This window comes from Hyaena hyaena, unplaced genomic scaffold (assembly GCF_003009895.1).
Source record: "Hyaena hyaena isolate Hyena2069 unplaced genomic scaffold, ASM300989v1 scaffold_241, whole genome shotgun sequence".
Classification (NCBI taxonomy): Eukaryota; Metazoa; Chordata; class Mammalia; order Carnivora; family Hyaenidae; genus Hyaena; species Hyaena hyaena.
The window spans coordinates 2,061,000-2,080,126 of NW_024080875.1; the positions used below are offsets into that span (position 1 = coordinate 2,061,000).

The window sequence follows — 19,127 nt, forward strand, 5'->3', positions numbered from 1 at the left end:
CGACTGAGTCATCCAGGCGCCCATATCTGTTTTAAAAAAAGTCATTTTCTCAAACTGATGAGAGAGGAGAAAGGATTTTTATACTTTAATATTCACAATTAAAGGCCCATTTTTGAAAAATACTCACAGTTTGTCCTTACACATGGCACATTTATTGCCGTGTGTCTTGCCATCTGGACCCCGAACAGGGTCACTTTCTCGGGTGCAGATAAGTTGTCCATTTTTCATTTGGCTTCTAAACTCATCACACGTATCCTACAAAAAAAAAAAAAAAAAAAAGGAAAGATGATATTGGAAATGACTGTTTTCACACAGTATTTGATTGGGGCTTGAAAATCTGAAGATCTTGACTCAAGAGTCAGGAAGCCACTTAACTTTGCTGGGAGGCAGTATAAATGACCTACAAACATGTCCACATTCTAATTCCTGGAACCTATAAATATGCTGCCTTACATGGTAAGGAAAAATTAAGGTTGAAGATAGAATTGAGATTGCTAATCAGCAGACCTTAAAATGGTGAGAGATTATTCTGAATGATCTGCATGGCTCAAAAAATCACAAAGGTTCTGAGGAGTGAAAGAGGGAGGCAGGGAAGTCAATATCAGAGTGATGCCACATGAAAATGATTCAACTGGCCACTGCTGAGTTTAAAGGTGGTCACAAGCCAATGCAGGAAGCCTCCAGAAGTTAGAAAAGGCAAGGAAACAGAACCTCCTTACAGTCTCCACAAGGAAATGCAGCCCTACTGACACCTTAGTTTTAATACAGTGAGGTCCAGTTAGGACTTCTGAACTCCAGAAACATATAATAATGAATCTGTGCTGTTTCAAGCCACTATTGATAGTAATTTGTTACAGCAGTTGAGTCTCATTCTTCCAATTTATAAAATAAGGTGTAAAAAGTGTATTTGATCAGGTTGTGGAGAGAATTAAATAAACTGCGATTTGTAAAAGTGCTTTGTAATGTGTTAGACTGAGGGATTTCCGTTTGGCATGGATTTCTGTATTTTTGATAGCCAAGTGTTAACTTATAGAAAGACAATTCTTGTAAAAATCTAGTTAGTGACTCACTTTTTCTGATGCTGATTCGGTCTCATTTGATCTGTAGCCAGACTGCTTATTATTTTCCTCTGCTTCTCTTTCCCTGGAAGAGAAAAGAGTCAATAGTCATCCTGATAGTTGAAACTCAGGTTTGGAAGGAGTCTTAAAGTTCATATCCTATTGTTCTTTCCAAGAGAATTTCTGTGCATCCTTGAAGCAGAGAGGCAGCTTGGTTACTAAGAAGCTTCCTCATCATAGTAGGGTAGATAGGTATTCTAGGTAGATTAACTCAAGTAATTTCAACGTTTCCTTTATTTGTGTCCAAATTTACCTTTAACTTCCGTCCTTTGGTCTTCATAATCCCAGGACAACAGAGAACAAGTTTGCTGAATCTGTTACCTCTTCTCAGTATTAACTCATAAGCTATTTAGAGGCAAGTTTCAAGTTTCAAGCCCCGTGTCCTCATCTTTTCATGCTAAGTCATGGTTTTTAATACTTCACCAACTCACCAGTCTAGTGCCTTGATTTGTAGATCAGCCCATTAAAGTATTAGTTTTTAAAGTATGGAACTCAAGACAGAAAGAAGACAGTAATCTAGAAAGTTCCTTAGGATCATGTTCTTTTTTTAAAATCTCTTTTCTGATAAAATATTGATGCCAGTGGTCCCTAAGTTTTCATGCACATTAAGAAACACCTGTGAGAATTTTAAAAATTCAGATTCACTGACCATCCCAACAGGTTTACGGACAAGATCTAGACTGGGACTCTGTAGCCTGATTTTTAACAAGCCAGGTCATTCTGATGCAGTTGGCTCAAGATCTAATACATTTACTCTTCTTTCAAAGTTTCATTTGGTTTTATACACAAAACAAACATGTATGAATGTATATAATATATATACATAAGTATATATGTATATATTCTTTTTAGGGAACTTCCTTTTCATGTATAAGAAATAGGGAAGTGGCAGTAAAATATATCCTGAAGATTCAAGCAAATATAAAGCCACGAAATTTTAATCAAGTACCTTTGGATAAAGAAAGTACTGTAATGATCCAATTTAATGCAATTCGAGTGATAATCGTGGCTCTGATCAAAAGCCTCCAGTGACTTCTGATCGCACAAGGAATAAAATCCAAAATCCTTCTCTTGGCCGAAAAAAGCCTTATTTAGTCTCCCCAAACTCATTTTCTGCAATTATCCATGCAATAATTTTGAGACATGATGAGCTCCTTTCTGTTTTTCAGCTTGGTAATTTAAACCTTCAGAAGTTTTCATTGGTTCTTGCTCTGCCTGAAACATTCTGCCTCCAGCTGTCCAGATGGTTCACTTCACTTGCTTTTTACAGGTGTCCCTCACACATTGGGCTCTCCCTGAACACCATAAATGACGCAGCAACTGCAATCCCTTTCTGTTGCCTTCCTCTGCTTTATTTTCCTTATTACCATCTGGCCCTGGGCTACCTAGTTATTTGCTTATTTATTTATAACCTGTCTGTTCTATACAAGATTATAGTTCCATGGCAGGACCTTTGTCTTGTTCACATGAAGAGTGCTTGTCCATGACTAGGGCCTGTTACAATGCAGACAGTCGAAAACCATTCATTGTCAGATGAATGATTTCTAAAGGTTGTATAAAGTATTCCTTCTATGCTGTGTTTTGTTAAATACTCCAGGTAAGAATCATTACATTGGCAAAATTTTATCTTATACATTTTTTGCAACAAAGAATAATTAAATTTGTCCCTATTAATGAAATTATCTATTAATATATGAAGCAGAAAGAAACAAAGTCCTAAGTGAAATGCTCTCTCAGTTATGTTAGTCATATCTGCAAAGTAGAAGTTGTGCAAAAGGACAACACAGTAACATTTGTTATTATTTATTACTATTCAAGCTGATGCCTATTATCTACTGAACACTAGTGAAGGTGTTAACAATGACAGTTCACATTTATTGAGTGTCGTCTTTGTGCAAGGCACTGTATAGAGAGTTTTGCATGGTTCTCCTCATTTAACTTTCAAAACAAACACTATGTGGCAACAAAATAAAATGTCTACCCCCATTTTATTTATCTATTTAATTTTTTTCTTTTTTAGTTTATTGTCAAGTTGGTTTCCATATAATACCCAGCGCTCATCCCAACAAGTGCCCCCCTCCATGCCCATCACCCCTTTCCCCCTCTCCTCCACCCCCATGAACCCTCAGTTTGTTCTCAGTATTTAAGAGTCTCTTCTGGTTTGCCTCCCTCCCTCTCCTTAACTATTTTTTCCCCTTCCCCTTCCTTATGGCCCTCTGTTAAGTTTCTGCTGTTCCACTTATAAGTGAAAACATATGGTATCTGTCCGTCTCTGCCTGACTTATTTCACTTAGCATAACACCCTTGAGTTCCATTCACATTGCTACAAAGGGCCAGATTTCATTCTTTCTCATTGCCATGCAGTATTCCATTATATAGATCAACCACATCTTCTTGATCCCTTTGTCAGTTGATTGACATTTAGGCTCTTTCCATGATTTAATTATTGTTGGAAGTGCTGCTATGAACATTGGGGTACATGTGCCCCTATGCATCAGCACTCCTGTATCTCTTCACTACCCCCATTTTAAATGTGAGCAGTTGGAAGACTAGGAAAGTGAAATAACCTGTCCCAGAACATGAAGGTGAAATCATCTGATGCTAAAACCCTAGCATGGCACTGCTCTACTTACTACCCTGCTTCTATTAATGAATTTTCATAATGTGAATAAGTATTAGGCTAGTATTCAGAGGAACCGGATTCTGGTTTCAGCTCTTAAATTCACCTCCTCATGAGACCTTGATGTTAAGAAAATATTTTCAGGGGTACCTGGGTGGCTCAGTTGGTTAAGTATCTGACTCTCGGTTTTGGCTCAGGTCATGATCATATGGTTTTGTGAGTTCGAGGCCACATTGGGCTGTGTGCTGATGGTGTGGAGCCTGCTTGGGATTCTCTCTCTCTCTCTATCTCTCTCTCTCTCTTCCTCTCTCTCTGCCCCTCTCCTACTCACACTGTCTCTGTCTCTCTCAAAATAAATAAATAAATAAACTTAAAAAATGTTAAAATTTTTTCAGTTTTTCTCATCTATAAAATGCAACATTTGAACTAATTAGATTTTCTTACATTTCTTTAAACTATCACAAGATTGTAATTTCTTTTCAAGGAGAAAGGTGAAAAAGATGTATGTGTGGAGAAGCATTAAATACTTATTAAATTCATATCAATTAAATGTCCTAATTAATAGCATTAGGATATATGCATCAAATTTTAGAACGAGTACCTACCAAGGTCACCCAGAAAACCATCTCAATGTACAAGAGTGGTTGTGTTACTTGCCCCAGTAACACAAATCAAGAGTAGCTGAGTTGGATCAGAAAGCACTCCAATTCAGTACCACTCTGCATGGGAAAACACCCAGAAGAAACATCCTCGACTATGCAGTAAATGTGTTCCATACACATGGCAAGAAACAACCCTCTTAAACTAAGCTGGCCAACTATTCCAAATGACCTTTGCGAACTCGCCACAGGACTCAGGCATTATATGTTCTAAGGAGACACTATCTATCACAATGGCACTTGCAGGCCACAGAATTATGAGAGAAACTAGACTAGGAATCAGACATTGATTAACTGCCATTACTAAGGCTCATTGTTCCTTACGGGATATAAGAGAAAGAGATGATATTTGGGAAACAACAAAAACAGTAATTTTTCAGGAGGGAGCTTTAAGTAAATGAGAAATAGCTAGTCATAAATAGGAGGAACTGGGGACTCTCTCTGAGACTGCCAGTGGAAAGAAGTACTTACAGTATCTCCTTACACATGGTACACTTATTGTTGTATGACTTGCCATCAGCGTCGCGTACAGGATCACGCTCCCGAGTACAGGCAAGTTTTCCATTTTGCATCTTTTCCCGATACTCTGCACATTGGTCCTGAAAAAGGAGAGGAGAGTAGGTCTCTTGGATTACTTGGTCTTTTGTATTGTTAAGTTTGTTAAATGATTTGAGTTTCTCTTATTACAACGTCTAGTACTGTTATCTACAGAGAAAGAGGGACTGGAATCACGCATATTCTAAGAGGTCAGTTGTCGGGGTGCCTGGGTGGCTTAGTCGGTTAAGCGTCCGACTTTCGCTTAGGTCATGATCTCGCGGTTCGTGGGTTCGGGCCCCGCGTCGGGCTCTGTGCTGACTGCCAGCTCAGAGCCTGGAGCCTGTTTCAGTCTGTGACTCCCTCTCTCTCTGACCCTCCCCTGCTCACGCTGTCTCTCTCTCTCTCTTAGAAATAAAAACATTAAAAAAAAAAATTAAAAAAAAAAAAGAGGTCAGTTGTCAAAGACAATAATATTGCTTCTAAGGTTCTACACTGGGAAATTATAAAGTTGGCTGGGATTTCATAGCTAAGATGAAGGGTCAGCAAACTATGGCCTACAAGATGAATCTGTCCGGCTGCCTGTTTTTATATATAGAGGTTTTATAAATCAAACTTGAAACATACCCTCAACTCATTCGTGTAGGTGTATTTATGGCTGCATTCTCACAACAATGTTAGAATGGAATAGGAACAACAGAGTCCATATGACTCATGATGCCTAAAATATCTGCTATCTGACCTTTTCCAGAAAAAAAAAAAAATGCTGACCTCTGGTGCAGACAGAAGGGAGAAAGAATTGCTGGAGGAAAGTACAAAGTTATACCAAATGCCAAGGAACATAGGCTCAAGCCAACTGTGGAGAAAACAGACCCCCTTGAGAGTGAGGATGTGGCCTCCTTAAGGAGAAAAGATGGAAAAACAGAACAGCCAGAATTTATCAAAGACATATGTTAGGCCTGTGTCAGAGCTGGAAGTGAAGAGAGGGTCTTGATATCCAAATGTCGTAAGAAGTGAAATGAAGCAGCTATAATCTATGCAGCGGTGTTCACAGGCCCAAGGAGTGGGTTTACAGGCAACACTGTCATTCTGACTCTTAAAAATGTCTTGGGAGATGTGCTAAAAACTTGCCTAAGTTATTTTCTTTTATCCCTGTAAGAGTACTGCTAGATAAGGGAAGCCAGAGTTCAGTGAGATGAAGTAATTTATTCAATGCCGCATCGTCATTGGGGGCAAGGTCTACCCAAACTCTGGTTCTGAAAACCATGCTCTTTCACCATATTATGCTGCCTTGGATGAGCAGAAAAAAATGTCATGAGAAAGTGGCCCCATCGAAGGAAAGAGAGAATAATAAAAGAAAATAAAGAGCATGTGATGCTGCTGAGGAATATCCCCGTGTTTATGCCACTTACTCTCTTGTGATCAATTACTGGCCTGAGAGCTACACTATATAAAAAGGGGTCAGGAAGACTGGGATGAGGTCATCATGCTAATTATTTCCAGGATTAAAGAAATCAAAACGAGCCATAGAGAGACTAAAAATTGCTGAGATATAACCCTACAGTTTCGAGGGGGAAACTGCCCTGTCCTTCAGAGGACGCTTTCAAACTGGGCCTGACGTACTGGCTCTGGCCAGGCTCTGCCATGGCACCCTTATCAGGGACTTACACCCCACCTGGTCATGGAAATTAGAGGTTCACTCACCTTTGCCTTCCCCCCTCCGCCACCACCACCGTGGGAGCTATGCCTGGCAGCATTTCTCTGATCTTCCTCTTTTTTCTTTCTTTCCTCATCTTCTTTCTGGCTGGAAATTAGAAAGAGGGAGGTATGGAATAATAGATTACAGGGAGTGTAGCCCATTTCTGGGAGTTCTTCATCGTATGACCCAAATAGATTTGTACAGAATCCACCAGCATTTACTGAACGTCCACTACATTGCAGGCTCTCCTCTGAAAATAAAGATAAATTACGCAGAGCCCTTCAGCCTAGAAGAGCTCTCACTACTGTAGAGGGAAACCAACATGTAGGCAAACACAAGCAAGACCACGTGAGTGGTTTACTAACACTTCCTACGTTTTTCTGGGACTCTCCAGCTGGAATCTTCTCAAACACCTCATGTTCAAGAGGTCCAACAAGACTTACCTACTCCACCAAATGTGTCCTGGCTCCTGGATTCTCTACCTTTCATGAAGAAGAAAGCACTAGAGCCATCTCTGTCCTCTTCCCTTCGGCTCCCATGGCTGCTGCCACTGTGACAGTGATTTCACATCTCCTGTGCTGATCCGTTCACCTTCCTTCCTACTTTTCTTGCTCTACTGAGATCTAGTGGCTCCTATATTCCTGCAAACCTCTACCACCACCAGTAGTATTCTGAATCTTCGTCCTTTCCTTCTCTCCCCCACCCCTTTTTGCTGCTGACATACGAATCTTTCCAAAAGGAACCATATTTATGCCACCTACTCTCTTACCTGAAAAATGTTAACAGTTTCCCACTATGTAAAGAATTGACTTCAAAATCCTTGATCTGGCATTCAAAGTTGGCAAAGTGGCTGAGTTCTAACTAAACTAAATCACTTGCTCCTTGTTGTTCAGATGACTGGTTTCTTAATTCCAGAGCTTCACCCATGCTGTGTCCCTCTCCCCCTCTCATTCCTTCCAATACTGTTCACATCTCATCCAAATTATAAAGTCCAGTTCTACCCCCCCCTACAAAACTTCCTATTAACTGTCTCTTCCCTGAAGTACCAGAACACACTGTAATCATCATTTTTTATTTAGCAATTCCTCCCTCATATTTTATTAAGTTGTACCCATGTCTACTCTCCAGTCAACTTTATGATTTCTGAGAAGACTATTTAATCCATCTATGTACAGTCATTATTCACATTGTACATTGTAGATATTCAGTAAATGACTATTGAATGGCTTAAATATTTTATGTGATATTTTAAAAAATGTAGGTAGAGGAGTTAGGTTGACAGCAAAGTATGTATATTATATTCCCAGTGGTAATTAAAAGATAATCTAGAGAAGGGATCCATTTGACAGCAAAGGCCCTAAAATTTTACCTAGAAAGATGTTGTGCTCTATTAATAGGTAGGCTCTACCCCAGAACTAAGAGACAATTTGATAACCTAGATATATTATCTATTTTTAGAATTGTGAATCTTGGCCTTTAAAGAGAAAGATTTGCCTAAAAATGCTCTACAGATAACCAGTTGCTCCTTTTATATGTAAAGAAAGGGCAAACACAATATATATATATAATCATCCTGGCTCTTTGTCTCCCCAGCTCTGCCAGCCCACAGCCGGGGCTTCATTTGTGTACTCACAAGACAGCTTTACACATGGCACACTTGTTGCCATGGGTCTTGCCATCTGGGCCGCGCACAGGATCATTTTCTCGTGTGCAGAAAAGATTTCCATTTTGTAAAAGGCTCCGAAATTCACTGCATGTATCCTAAAGGAGGAGAAAGGGCAAGAGTATAGGAGTATTTTCTTATAAATTACTTTGTTGGGTTCCTACTAAGTGTTTCCTAGAAAAAACGGAAAATGACCTATAGATATGTTTTTCCCTGGCAATTGTTTCATTAAATTCCTACAAAACACGCATGATTTAAAAAGAGGTTTCTCTTTCTTTTCCCTGGAGACGTAGCTCCCAAATCCAGACTGAATCTGTACCCACACATAAAACTCGTCTTTGACGAGGGCAAGGAAATGACCACAAACTTGAAAAATATACTTGGAATCAGTCTTTTTGAAGCCAAGAAAATGTTATCCTAGATTATCCTAGTGTGTCCAATGTATTATTTTTATTTTCCCTCAAATACTGTCACCAGAAATAAATAAAGGAAAATAACTGATTTGACCAAACGTGGTCATCCAAAACTACAGAGTGGGTTAGGAATATGCTAGATGTGGTGTCTAGAGGTCTAGGTTTCAATCCTTTGTTTCTACTTTGTAACTGTTAGCACTTTGGATTCTGATACCAAAAGTCCCACTGCCTTTGTGAGCAAGTTCTTCCTTCTCTCTGGTTTTTAAACCTTCATTTAAAAGCACGGGAATGAAGTAAATCATATGTTTGCCAACTACGGTCTGTAAGCAAAATTTGGCCTGTCACCTCCTTTAATAAATAAGGTTTTACTGGAGCATAGCCATGTCCATTTGTCTGCATATTATCTATGGCTGCTTTACAGCTACAACAGCAGAGTTGTGACAGAGACTAGATGGTCACAACCTGAAATATCTACTATCTGATCCTTTAAGAAAATTGTATCAATCTCTAGACTAGACGAACCTTGAGTCCTCTTACACAGGCTTTCAGTAATTTCATGTTTTTTTAAAAATATTTTTAACATTTGTTATTTATTTTTGAGAGAGAGAGAGAGACAGCACGAGAAGGGGAGGGTCAGAGAGAGAGGGAGACACAGAAACCGAAACAGGCTCCAGGCTCTGAGCTGTCAGCACAGAGCCCAATGCAGGGCTCGAACCCACGAACCATGAGATCATGACCTGAGCCAAAGTCAGCCACCCAACCGACTGAGCCACCCAGGCACCCCAGTAATTTCATGTTATTTTTACAGAGAAACTGCAAAACCTCATCTTTTACTGTGGTATTAAACTTCCAGGACAACTACCTTTTCAGCTTCTCTCTTAGCTTTTGCTCTGGATTCAGCTTCTTCTTTTTCTTTTGCTTCTTGCTGGCTGTAGGAGGGGGAGGAGGAGAATCATTCCTAGGATCCAGTAATTGTTATCCCAAAGAGGAACTCTCTCTAGATAGAAATACTCCATTACTTCCATACCTTTACCAACTTAGCCTGGGAGTAGGAGAGTAAATGTACATTTCTCCATATTGTTTTTTAATGTTGCTTAAAGAATAAGACACATACATCATAACAAACCAGTAAACAAATTTTTACCACTACATTCTTCTGGAAAATAAAGATATTGTCCTTCTCCCCAGAAAGCAGTGAGGATGCTTGAAAATATTTCCTAGATGTTAGCAAAAGCTCCATTTGTTAACACCTAATGATCACATCTTTAGATTATTCATGACGGCAAGTAAGCAGAGAATGGATTTCCCAGTCCTTGTATGCCATTAAGTCTGGGGGAATTTGCCCTTAGCACATAGTCCTTCCTGGAGCAATTCCAGCAGGCATTAGAACACTGAGAATACCTCAAAGAAATGTGATAAGGATATGGCTCTATAACTGTAAATCCTTGAAAACAATGCAAAGATAGCTTCCATATCTATTTCTTAGAGAAAATCTTCAAAATCACCTCCCTTGCCTGCCCCAGGCCTATCTTCTCCCACACTCAGCAGCAGTGGCTGATCTACTCACAAAAAGGCCTCACACATGGAGCACGTATTGCCATGCATTTTCCCATCTGGGCCCTCGATGGGGTCGTTCTCTCTGGTGCAGGGAAGCCGTCCATTTCTCACATAGTTACGGTATTCACTGCACAGTTCCTGCCAAATGAGGGTGGATTTAAGAATTAGGTAACTAAACACTGGAAAACTTCCTTCACATTACCCCTATGAAACCTTTGATATAATGCCCCCAAACATAGCGGATATATCAAAAGAGTGATGTAGAAGGTCGGCTTTAGCCAAGATGCTTTTTAGGAACTTTTTCGGGTCACACGTTATCTGGAGTATAAGATTACTGTTACCTAGCTCATCAGAAAACCTTCAATTCAACTCAAAAATTATTCTGGGCTAGGTACTGTGAGATATATGAAGAAGAATTGAGCAGGGGTTCCTCAGTGGCTCAGTCAGTTGAGACTCTTGATTTCCATTTAGGTTATGATCCCTAGGTTGTGGGATCGAGCCCCCACATCAAGCTCCATGCTTAAGATTCTCTCTCTGTCTCTGTCCCTGTCCCCCACTTGCACACTCACTCTCTCTCTAAAAACAATAATAAGAAAGAGAGAGAGAGAGAGAGAATCACCTATTGTTCTTTTTATAAAAAAAAAAAAAAAAAAACAACTTGTGCTTGGCAGAACAATAGCCCCCACTCCTATTTGTCTAAGTCCTGATACCCAGAACCGGTGATCATATTACCTTTCAGGGCAAAAGGGACTTTGCAGGTGTAATTAAGTTAAGAACCTTGAGATGGGGAGATTCTCCTGGATTATCCTAGTATGTCCAGTATAACGGCAAGAGTCAGTCCTTACACCAGGAAGAGTGAGACAGAAGAGATTGAGAGGCAGCTACAAATGAGGAACAACAGTCAGAGATGTGATGCTGTTGGCTTTGAAGATTATGGAAGGGGTCCAAGAGCTAAGGGACACGGATGGCTTCTAGAAGGTGAGAAAAAGTAAAGAGACAAATTCTCCCCTAGGGATTCCAGAGAGAAGCAGAGCTCTACCAACCCTTTGACTTAGTCCATTAAGACCCAGGTCAGACTTCTAATGTAAAGAACCAAAGATAGTAAGTTTGTTTTGCTTTAGGCCACTAGGTTTCTGATAATCTGTTAGAGCAATTATAGAAACCAAATACAGAGTGTTTAGAGTCTTTGGAGAAAATGCATAGAAACATCTATAAGCTAAAATAAAAAGAATGATATGACTGAGAAATAAAGGAAAACTGCTTGCAAAATAGATGATAGAGCTATTAAGTACATTGTATACATAGGGAAAATCCTTGGAGAGTAGCTAATACCTCTTCTGAGCCATGAAAAGTGGACAGAATTTTGACAGATAGAGGACAGGGAGAGTCAGGCCTGAGTATGAGGAAAACCATATAGAAAGTAAAGTTCATTGTGTGTATAATATTGAAGACTTAAGACACGTGCTGTTATATACAGGTAAGTTCCTTGGGACTTCATAAAAATAATACACATAAAAATAGTTTATTAGTTTATAAGTGAAGAAACTAAGATGCAAAAATATTAACTGTCTCCCTTACTGGTAGGGAGACAGAGCCAGTACCTGAGCCCTGACAATCCGAGACCAGATTTCTAACCACAATATGACTGAGCCCACAAGATGGAATACCTTGAATTAATGCTTGGCATGTCCAAGAGCAACAAGGTGGCCAGTAGGGCTGGCATAAGGGCAGTAATGGGTAGAAAGAAGGAAATGAGGCCTGAGAGATGGCAGAGGTCAGATCATGGTGGGCACTGTAAGCCACTAAATGGGCCTTGGTTCTTACTCTGCGCGAGTTAGAAGCCACTGGGTGGCATGGCTTGCCTTATGTTTCTAAATAACTATTTTGGTTTTGGGGTTAAGGGTAGATTATATGAAACAAAGACGAGAGCAGAGAGAAATGTGAGAAGTGAGGTCATCCAAATTAGAAAAGGACACAGGAGAGGAAAATGAAGACCTGAGATGCACCCAGTAAAAATATTACAAATGGTGATAGGGTGCAAAATCTAAGGTGCATCGTGGGCATTAAAGCCAGAACTTGTGGTCCAGTTGCTAGCTCTCAAATTATTAACTATATTTATTTCCTAACTTCTTATCAGAACCTCTGAGTCCTCTTCTATAAAATACTGATAACAATCACATACCTTGAATGGTTACTACAAAGATCGGCCATAAAATTGTTATACCAGGTGACATACACTAGCAGCTAATTAATAGTCATCACCACCACCATCATCATCATTATCATTATGAGAGAATGCAAACTGAAGGCTCAAAAATGCTGTTAAGTAATTTTCCCAAAACCTCACAGAGAATTAACTGGAATTAAAACGTAGGGTTTATTTGTTTTGTTTTGAACTTAACATCCTTATATAAAAAGATATGGAATAAATTTTGAAATCTGCCTCTATTGATTTGCATTCATACAATAAGACAGCAATCTGTATATGTTTCTTTTTTGGAGATACTACAATTCACATGGTCAGTGGAGAAAATGGTGATTGACCTCTTCTCAAGTGCACAAGCAAGTATATCATATGTGGAGTGAATAAACTGAATAAGAAGAAGGGGTTTTCTTATACACGAGGGTCCAATACTTGTCCTCAGTCTGAGAAGTCACGGCGGACATGGGATAAGGAAGCGGGAGCAGGAGGCTTGCCTAGAGTTATGTGGCTCTGATGGCCTGAAACAACTACCTGGACTGCTTCTCTCTTCACTTTGCCAGCCCCTACTTTCTCCTTTCCTTCCTTATCATTATTTTTCTTCTCTTCTTCTTCAAGTTTGCTGCAATCAAAAATAAAGAAGAAACACTAAGTACAATTTTTCTATTCTCTTTAGTAATGTATTTTAAAAAGGAATGAGGATCTTCAGATTCATTCTTCAGTACAAATTTATCCAGTCTAAGAGGTGCTATTACTTTGCAGATAATAATCATCAAAAAATAATAAAATTCAGTAGTTCACAAGTCCTTTTAAAAAATAAAACTAGCATTTTTTAAAATCAGTTTGTGACCCTCATGTGGTCTTTTTCTATCAGTCAGTGACTTTAGTGGTCTGAAAGAAGCCACAATTGCCTTGATTTTTCTTAATTGTGCAACTTTTCCCGTGTAAATAAACACCATATCAATAAGTAAAGCAGAAGTGATACCAAGTCAGATGATGGGCATAGTCAAAATAAACCGTGTTTCATTATAAAATTAAAATTTTAGATATTATTTTAAGGGCATTAATATTCAAGTTGAAATTCATACTTTAGAAAATAATAATGATGCAAGTCCAAGAAGATTCCACACTAATATTTTGAGGTTGATCAAGAGCCTAAGCTTCTGGCATTCTTGCCATGTTCTACTGATACTCAGCTTATGAAAGCTGGAAAATCTGTAGCATTGATCACATCACATCTGGTCACTACCACAGCATGGACAATGGTGCAAGTAAGAGAAGACCCTTGATTTCCTGAATCTGAGCCCAATGCCTGCTCTACAGCCTAATCTGTCAATCTCTCCTTTGAGGAGCTATGTGCATACACCTGAGATTGGGTAAGGACATGTGAAAAGGTACAAGACAACAAAAACTTTGCACCTCTTTCAACAGATAGTATTTAAACATTTCCCTCAATATTTAATTTAGTGTCAGATTCTGTAGAGGACTAGGAATCTAGGAAGGAGGAGAACCAGAGGAGGTCTGAGTCACCAAAACAATAGCATAAAAGTCCCTGGACCTGGCTTCACAAGACATTTCAGTAAACACCTATTACATGGCTCTGCCTCTTGGGGTTTTACTCTCTACACTAAACCACTTATTAAAGTATTTATCTCACCTGTGCATGGTAATGTCCCTAAAAGGATAAATGCAATCCTCTCTATTTCATTTCTCATTCAGGTTATTTTAACTGTTCTTGCACACAGCCTCATAGATCTTTGTTCACCTGGTCCTTCCTTAGCCAATATCTGAATATATTCATAGAATCATAAACTGTAAGAGGTGGGAAAGAGACCAAAGACACCACTGCATCCAAATCATCAAACTTCTACTCCCTCTCTGTTATGAATGATGATTATCAAGTGTTACAAACATAACAGCACTAAATTAAGACTTTCCCATGACTTACCTAGACGATAGAAGAACTGAATAGAGAACCACATTGTCACTGTGTGACTCAATATTACTTCCTACCTTGCCCATGTGCTTTTCAATGTTCCTAGCACACAACCCATGGTATGTATTCTACACATTTCTAAAGAAACTGAGGCTCAGACGTGATGGATGATGAAGAGATTCGGTGGGACAGATGAGGACAGGTACTCACAACAGACTTGCACACATGGCACACTTGTTTCCATGCATTTTGCCATCTGGGCCACGGACAGGGTCATTCTCCTTGGTGCATATGAGCATTCCATTCCTCACTTGGTTCTGAAATTCACTGCAGAGCTCCTGGAAAATATTTTCTCACAATGATTTCCTACCCTTCCTATACTTTTGCTTATTCTGAGGAATAAGTAATGCAGAGTAAAAAGAAAAAAGAAAAGTGAGGACATGTAACAGTAAATCAGTAAGTGTTCACAAAGCTTCCATCACAGACTCAGCATTGTCCTGGCACTAGAGTGGATCTGGAAATATTTAACATTATCATTCTCCTGAGGCTGCTTACAATCCAGGTGTAGAAGAAGGCTGACAAAATTGGTAGAGAACAATATAAAATATATGTGTTTGTGTTGTGTTACATAACAAAGTCTATAAAAGCTCTGATAGATCACAGGTGAGGGGTTTCAATGGACCTAGAAGAAGAGGTTCTCGGAAGAAGTGAGAATACTGCTCCGCCTTCACGAAAAAGAAGGAAATCCTGGCATTTACAACTACTTGGATGAAACTAGAGTGAACTCTGCTAAGTGAAATAAGTGAGATAGAAAAAAACATACTGTATGATCTCACTCATATGTGGAATCTAAAAAAGCTGAATTCATAGACACAGAATGTAGAATGGTGCTTGCGAGCGACGGGGTGGGGTTGGGGAAATAGGGAGATGTTGGTCAAAAGTAATAAACTTCCAGTTATAAGATTAAGTTCTGGAGATCTAATGTAGAGTGTGGTAATTACAGTTAACAATATAACAGTATACTATACAGTATACTTGAAAGTTGCTAAGTGAGTACATCCTAAATGTTCTCACCACAAAAAAAGAAACATAGCTATGTAATTATGTGATGTGAGGGAAGTGTTAGGTAATGCTATGGGAGTATTATCTCATAATATTTAAGTGTACCAAATCACGATAGACACCTTCAACTTGTACAGTGTAATATGTCAATTAAACTTCAGTAAAGCCGGAAAAAATTAAAATAAGAACGTAGTGTCCAAAAATTATTGGTGAACCTCTATTTGTCTTTAGAAGGCTGATAAGAAAAGAAAAAGATGTTTAAACTAAGAAATAAAGACATATTTCAAATAAAGATATGGAGGAGAGAACAAGTGTGACCCCTTGGAGAAACTGACATGTTTCTGGGAATCACTCGATAAAGTAGAGGGATGCGGATTTCACACGGGAGAGGTCCGATAGAAGCAGAGAGAAGAATTGTTTTGACCATTTGGAAAATCTATGATGACCCAGCAGCTGTTCAGACACTATGGATAATACAATAATAATAAATCAACACTAACAGTACTAGTAAAGGGATGGCTCCAACTAACAGCAGGAAAGTTAATGAGCAAATGAGTCAGTTTAAAGATAAACTTTCAAACTCTGTCAACTTTCCCCCAAATAAATAGTAGGCTTACACTTTGCAGCTGTTAGGAAATAAAATACATAAAGGTAAATCCCGATTATGGCCATTATATGAGAGTATTCCAATATCACCTATGGACAGATTTTATTGTGCTGCTTGTAAAATTATAAAATTAACCATGGATGGTAGATTAAGAATAATTAGAAAGTCAAAGGATAGGCTTAATAATTGGGGTGAGAATATTAGTACTTTCTCCATATTTGGAGGTGACAAAGATAAAAAATGATAATATATGTGCACTTTGTTTTGTAAATTGGACTAATGTAAGCAATAGGGACATTGTACTCCCTATATGAAACAACAGAGGTTGGAATGATGTAATCTGAAATGAGTAAATTATAAAAATTGACATTAATAATCCGTGCTTGACAACAGAAATCTAAGAAAAGCCAGATATGGAGAATATAGCTTACTAAGTGAGTTAACCCTCTACTTTTTATAAAATGAAACTCAAAATTTGAAATATCATGCAATATAATTGGTACTCTGGAAACTTCTAATCAAGACCCTTTTTTTTCAGGGTTTTTGTTGTTGTTCATTTCAGGCATGACAACTGAAAAGGAAAACATTTCTGCTAATGAGATATCTAGAGTGTCTTAAGGGGGAAAAAAAGTCAAGGCACAGAATCAGCAGTCCTGAGAAAATTACCTTTGTAGCTTCTCTTTTAGCCTTTGCTCTTGCTCTTTCTTCTTGCTGACTATATGGATCAGGGAAAGAAAATGAGAGAAAAACAAGAAATGGGTCTTAATATAGTAGAATAGAATCTTAACATGTACAGGTTGATTATTTGTTGCCTTGACAAGTCTCAAGCACCCCCAAAGATCCACTCATCGCAGTCTGTCATTTTAGTGGATAATAAACTGAAATGATTCACTTCACCTTAAGACAATAGTGTGTAAGAAAAAGTCCCTTCATGAGGAAAGCCATTTAGCTCCTCAGCAAAGGCACTGCATTAATACTTCCTATTGCAGATTCTTTTGCATCTGCAATAACTCCTTCTACATTGGTAATACTTGGCTTTTGGGAGGCAGTTAAGCATGGTTAAGGAGACAGACTCTGGAGCCAAACTGTATAAGGAACACAAGGAATGTCTGACCCTCTCTGTGCCTTCCTTATTTTTAAATGGGGAAGCGGAAGGGAGGGATAAAGAGAAGTAGTAACTATTTTTTTTAATGGATTGTTGTGAGCGTTAAATGAGTCAATACACGTAAAGCAACTAGAATAAGTTTTTGGTACATAATAAAAGTGATTATCAAAAGTAATCAGTGCCATCATCAGTGTAATTATTATTAGGAGTCAATCCTCCCAAAGTAGGCATATGATGGGAATACAGTGAGGGTGACAGCTTTTAGCCATATTGGACAACTAACAGTGTTGCAGATCAAGTTCGGCATAATTGGATCTATAGCACAATTTAATCCTGGTGTACAGAAAGAAGAAAAAATTAATATGTAAAAAGTTTTAATTTTAAAATGTAAACACGTTTTAAATTGTATGTAAAAATTAGATAGATTATGCTTCAGTCAACATAAGACTTGCTTCCACTGATCAAATTAAAACTTCCTTAAAAGGTGAAAAGACAGTTTTCATTTTGTATGAATGTGTGCAAGAAAAGACTATGTAGGGAAGAACAACTCTCAAAAAAGCCAACAGATTTTGCTAATATACCCATAAAATATGAGGTAATAAATACAACTTTATTTCTTTTTGATAAGGTATTTTTATAGGGTTTGGAGGAAAGTACTAAAAAAGTTCCAAAATTCTGAGATTTCTCATTTTTCTTTATATGCAAGCTGACCCAAATTTTACCATGAGTCTAAGTTGACTAGAATATTTAAGAAGCATTTTTTTTCCACCCTAGAAAATCATCAGAGGAAGCAGCAGAGCTAACCACTAGGTGGCAGAATTCCTTCTTTGTCATTGAAAGATTGATGTGGAGCTAAAGAAAAACACTGAAACAAGCCTAAATCCAGACAGATATAATTACTAGAAGTTGATAATGGCATTCCTAAATGATCTTCTATCTATACCATACAGTGAAAAACATCGTTTTCTTCATTTTTTCTTTCTTCACTGATGTTTCTCTCTTTCTCAACTTCTCTGGGCCTGTGTCATCTATAACTTGTGCTAATATAAGAAAGACCTTTTTCATGTTTGTCGTGAAGATCAAATGAGATTAGGCAGCAAAGCCTTTAGCAATATTTGCTGATGACACACATTCAATAAATTTTGGTTATAATGATTATATGGCCATCATCCTGACTTCCACGTAGGAGATTCTTAATGCTTCTGTGCCCAACCACCGTGGGACGAAAATTGTTCTCTGCCCAGGAAGACTGAACGACTGAAAGCTTTCAGAGGTTGAGTTTATAGAAAATCAAGTGGAGTGTCTCTTGAGACAAAGATCAAAAGGCTTAAGGGATATCATAGACTCTTGTTTTTGAGGATCCATCATGCCATTTATTCTACAGTTATACTTTAGTCTCCTGTACGTGAGGATTCAACTTCCACCGTTCCTAGAGCAGGCTTCACCTATTTCAAATATTACAAAGTTCATCTTTGTGTTGTGTTCAAATCTGTGTCCCTATAGCTCTCATCCATTTTATTTTATTTTTATTATTTTTTTTAAATATTTTTATTTATTTCTAGGAGAGAGAGAGAGAGAGAGAGAGAGACAGCATGAGCAGCGGAGGGTCAGAGAGAGAGGGAGTCACAGACTCTGAAACAGGCTCCAGGCTCCGAGCTGGCAGTCAGCACAGAGCCCGACGCGGGGCTCGAACCCACGAACCGCGAGATCATGACCTAAGCGAAAGTCGGACGCTTAACCGACTAAGCCACCCAGGCGCCCAGCTCTCATCCATTTTAATTCTACTTTTTAAGATGACACAAATGAGTAAGAAGAAAGGTAGTAAACTTTTACAAACACTCTCCTAAAACCTGCCATGCACCATAACGATATTTTATATGTAAGCTCATCCATTTCCTATTTTAGCTGACAATCCTTCAACTAACTAAAAAGCAATTAGTGTGGTTGCCAGAGT

The 19,127-nt window shown here is 38.5% G+C and overlaps 1 protein-coding gene across 1 annotated transcript in view; it reads right to left on the reverse strand.

Moving 5' to 3' along the window:
- SPINK5 (serine peptidase inhibitor Kazal type 5) overlaps nucleotides 1-19,127 on the reverse strand; it is a 271,657-nt gene that overhangs the window by 16,545 nt on the left and 235,985 nt on the right. The window contains exons 19-28 of the mRNA XM_039244507.1: nucleotides 16,735-16,783; nucleotides 14,610-14,737; nucleotides 12,998-13,085; nucleotides 10,274-10,401; nucleotides 9,569-9,635; nucleotides 8,264-8,391; nucleotides 6,636-6,735; nucleotides 4,869-4,996; nucleotides 1,071-1,143; nucleotides 128-255 (exon numbers count right to left, since the gene is read on the reverse strand). Coding sequence (XP_039100438.1) covers nucleotides 128-255; nucleotides 1,071-1,143; nucleotides 4,869-4,996; nucleotides 6,636-6,735; nucleotides 8,264-8,391; nucleotides 9,569-9,635; nucleotides 10,274-10,401; nucleotides 12,998-13,085; nucleotides 14,610-14,737; nucleotides 16,735-16,783 — 1,017 coding nt within the window. The remainder of the gene's footprint in view (nucleotides 1-127; nucleotides 256-1,070; nucleotides 1,144-4,868; nucleotides 4,997-6,635; nucleotides 6,736-8,263; nucleotides 8,392-9,568; nucleotides 9,636-10,273; nucleotides 10,402-12,997; nucleotides 13,086-14,609; nucleotides 14,738-16,734; nucleotides 16,784-19,127) is intronic.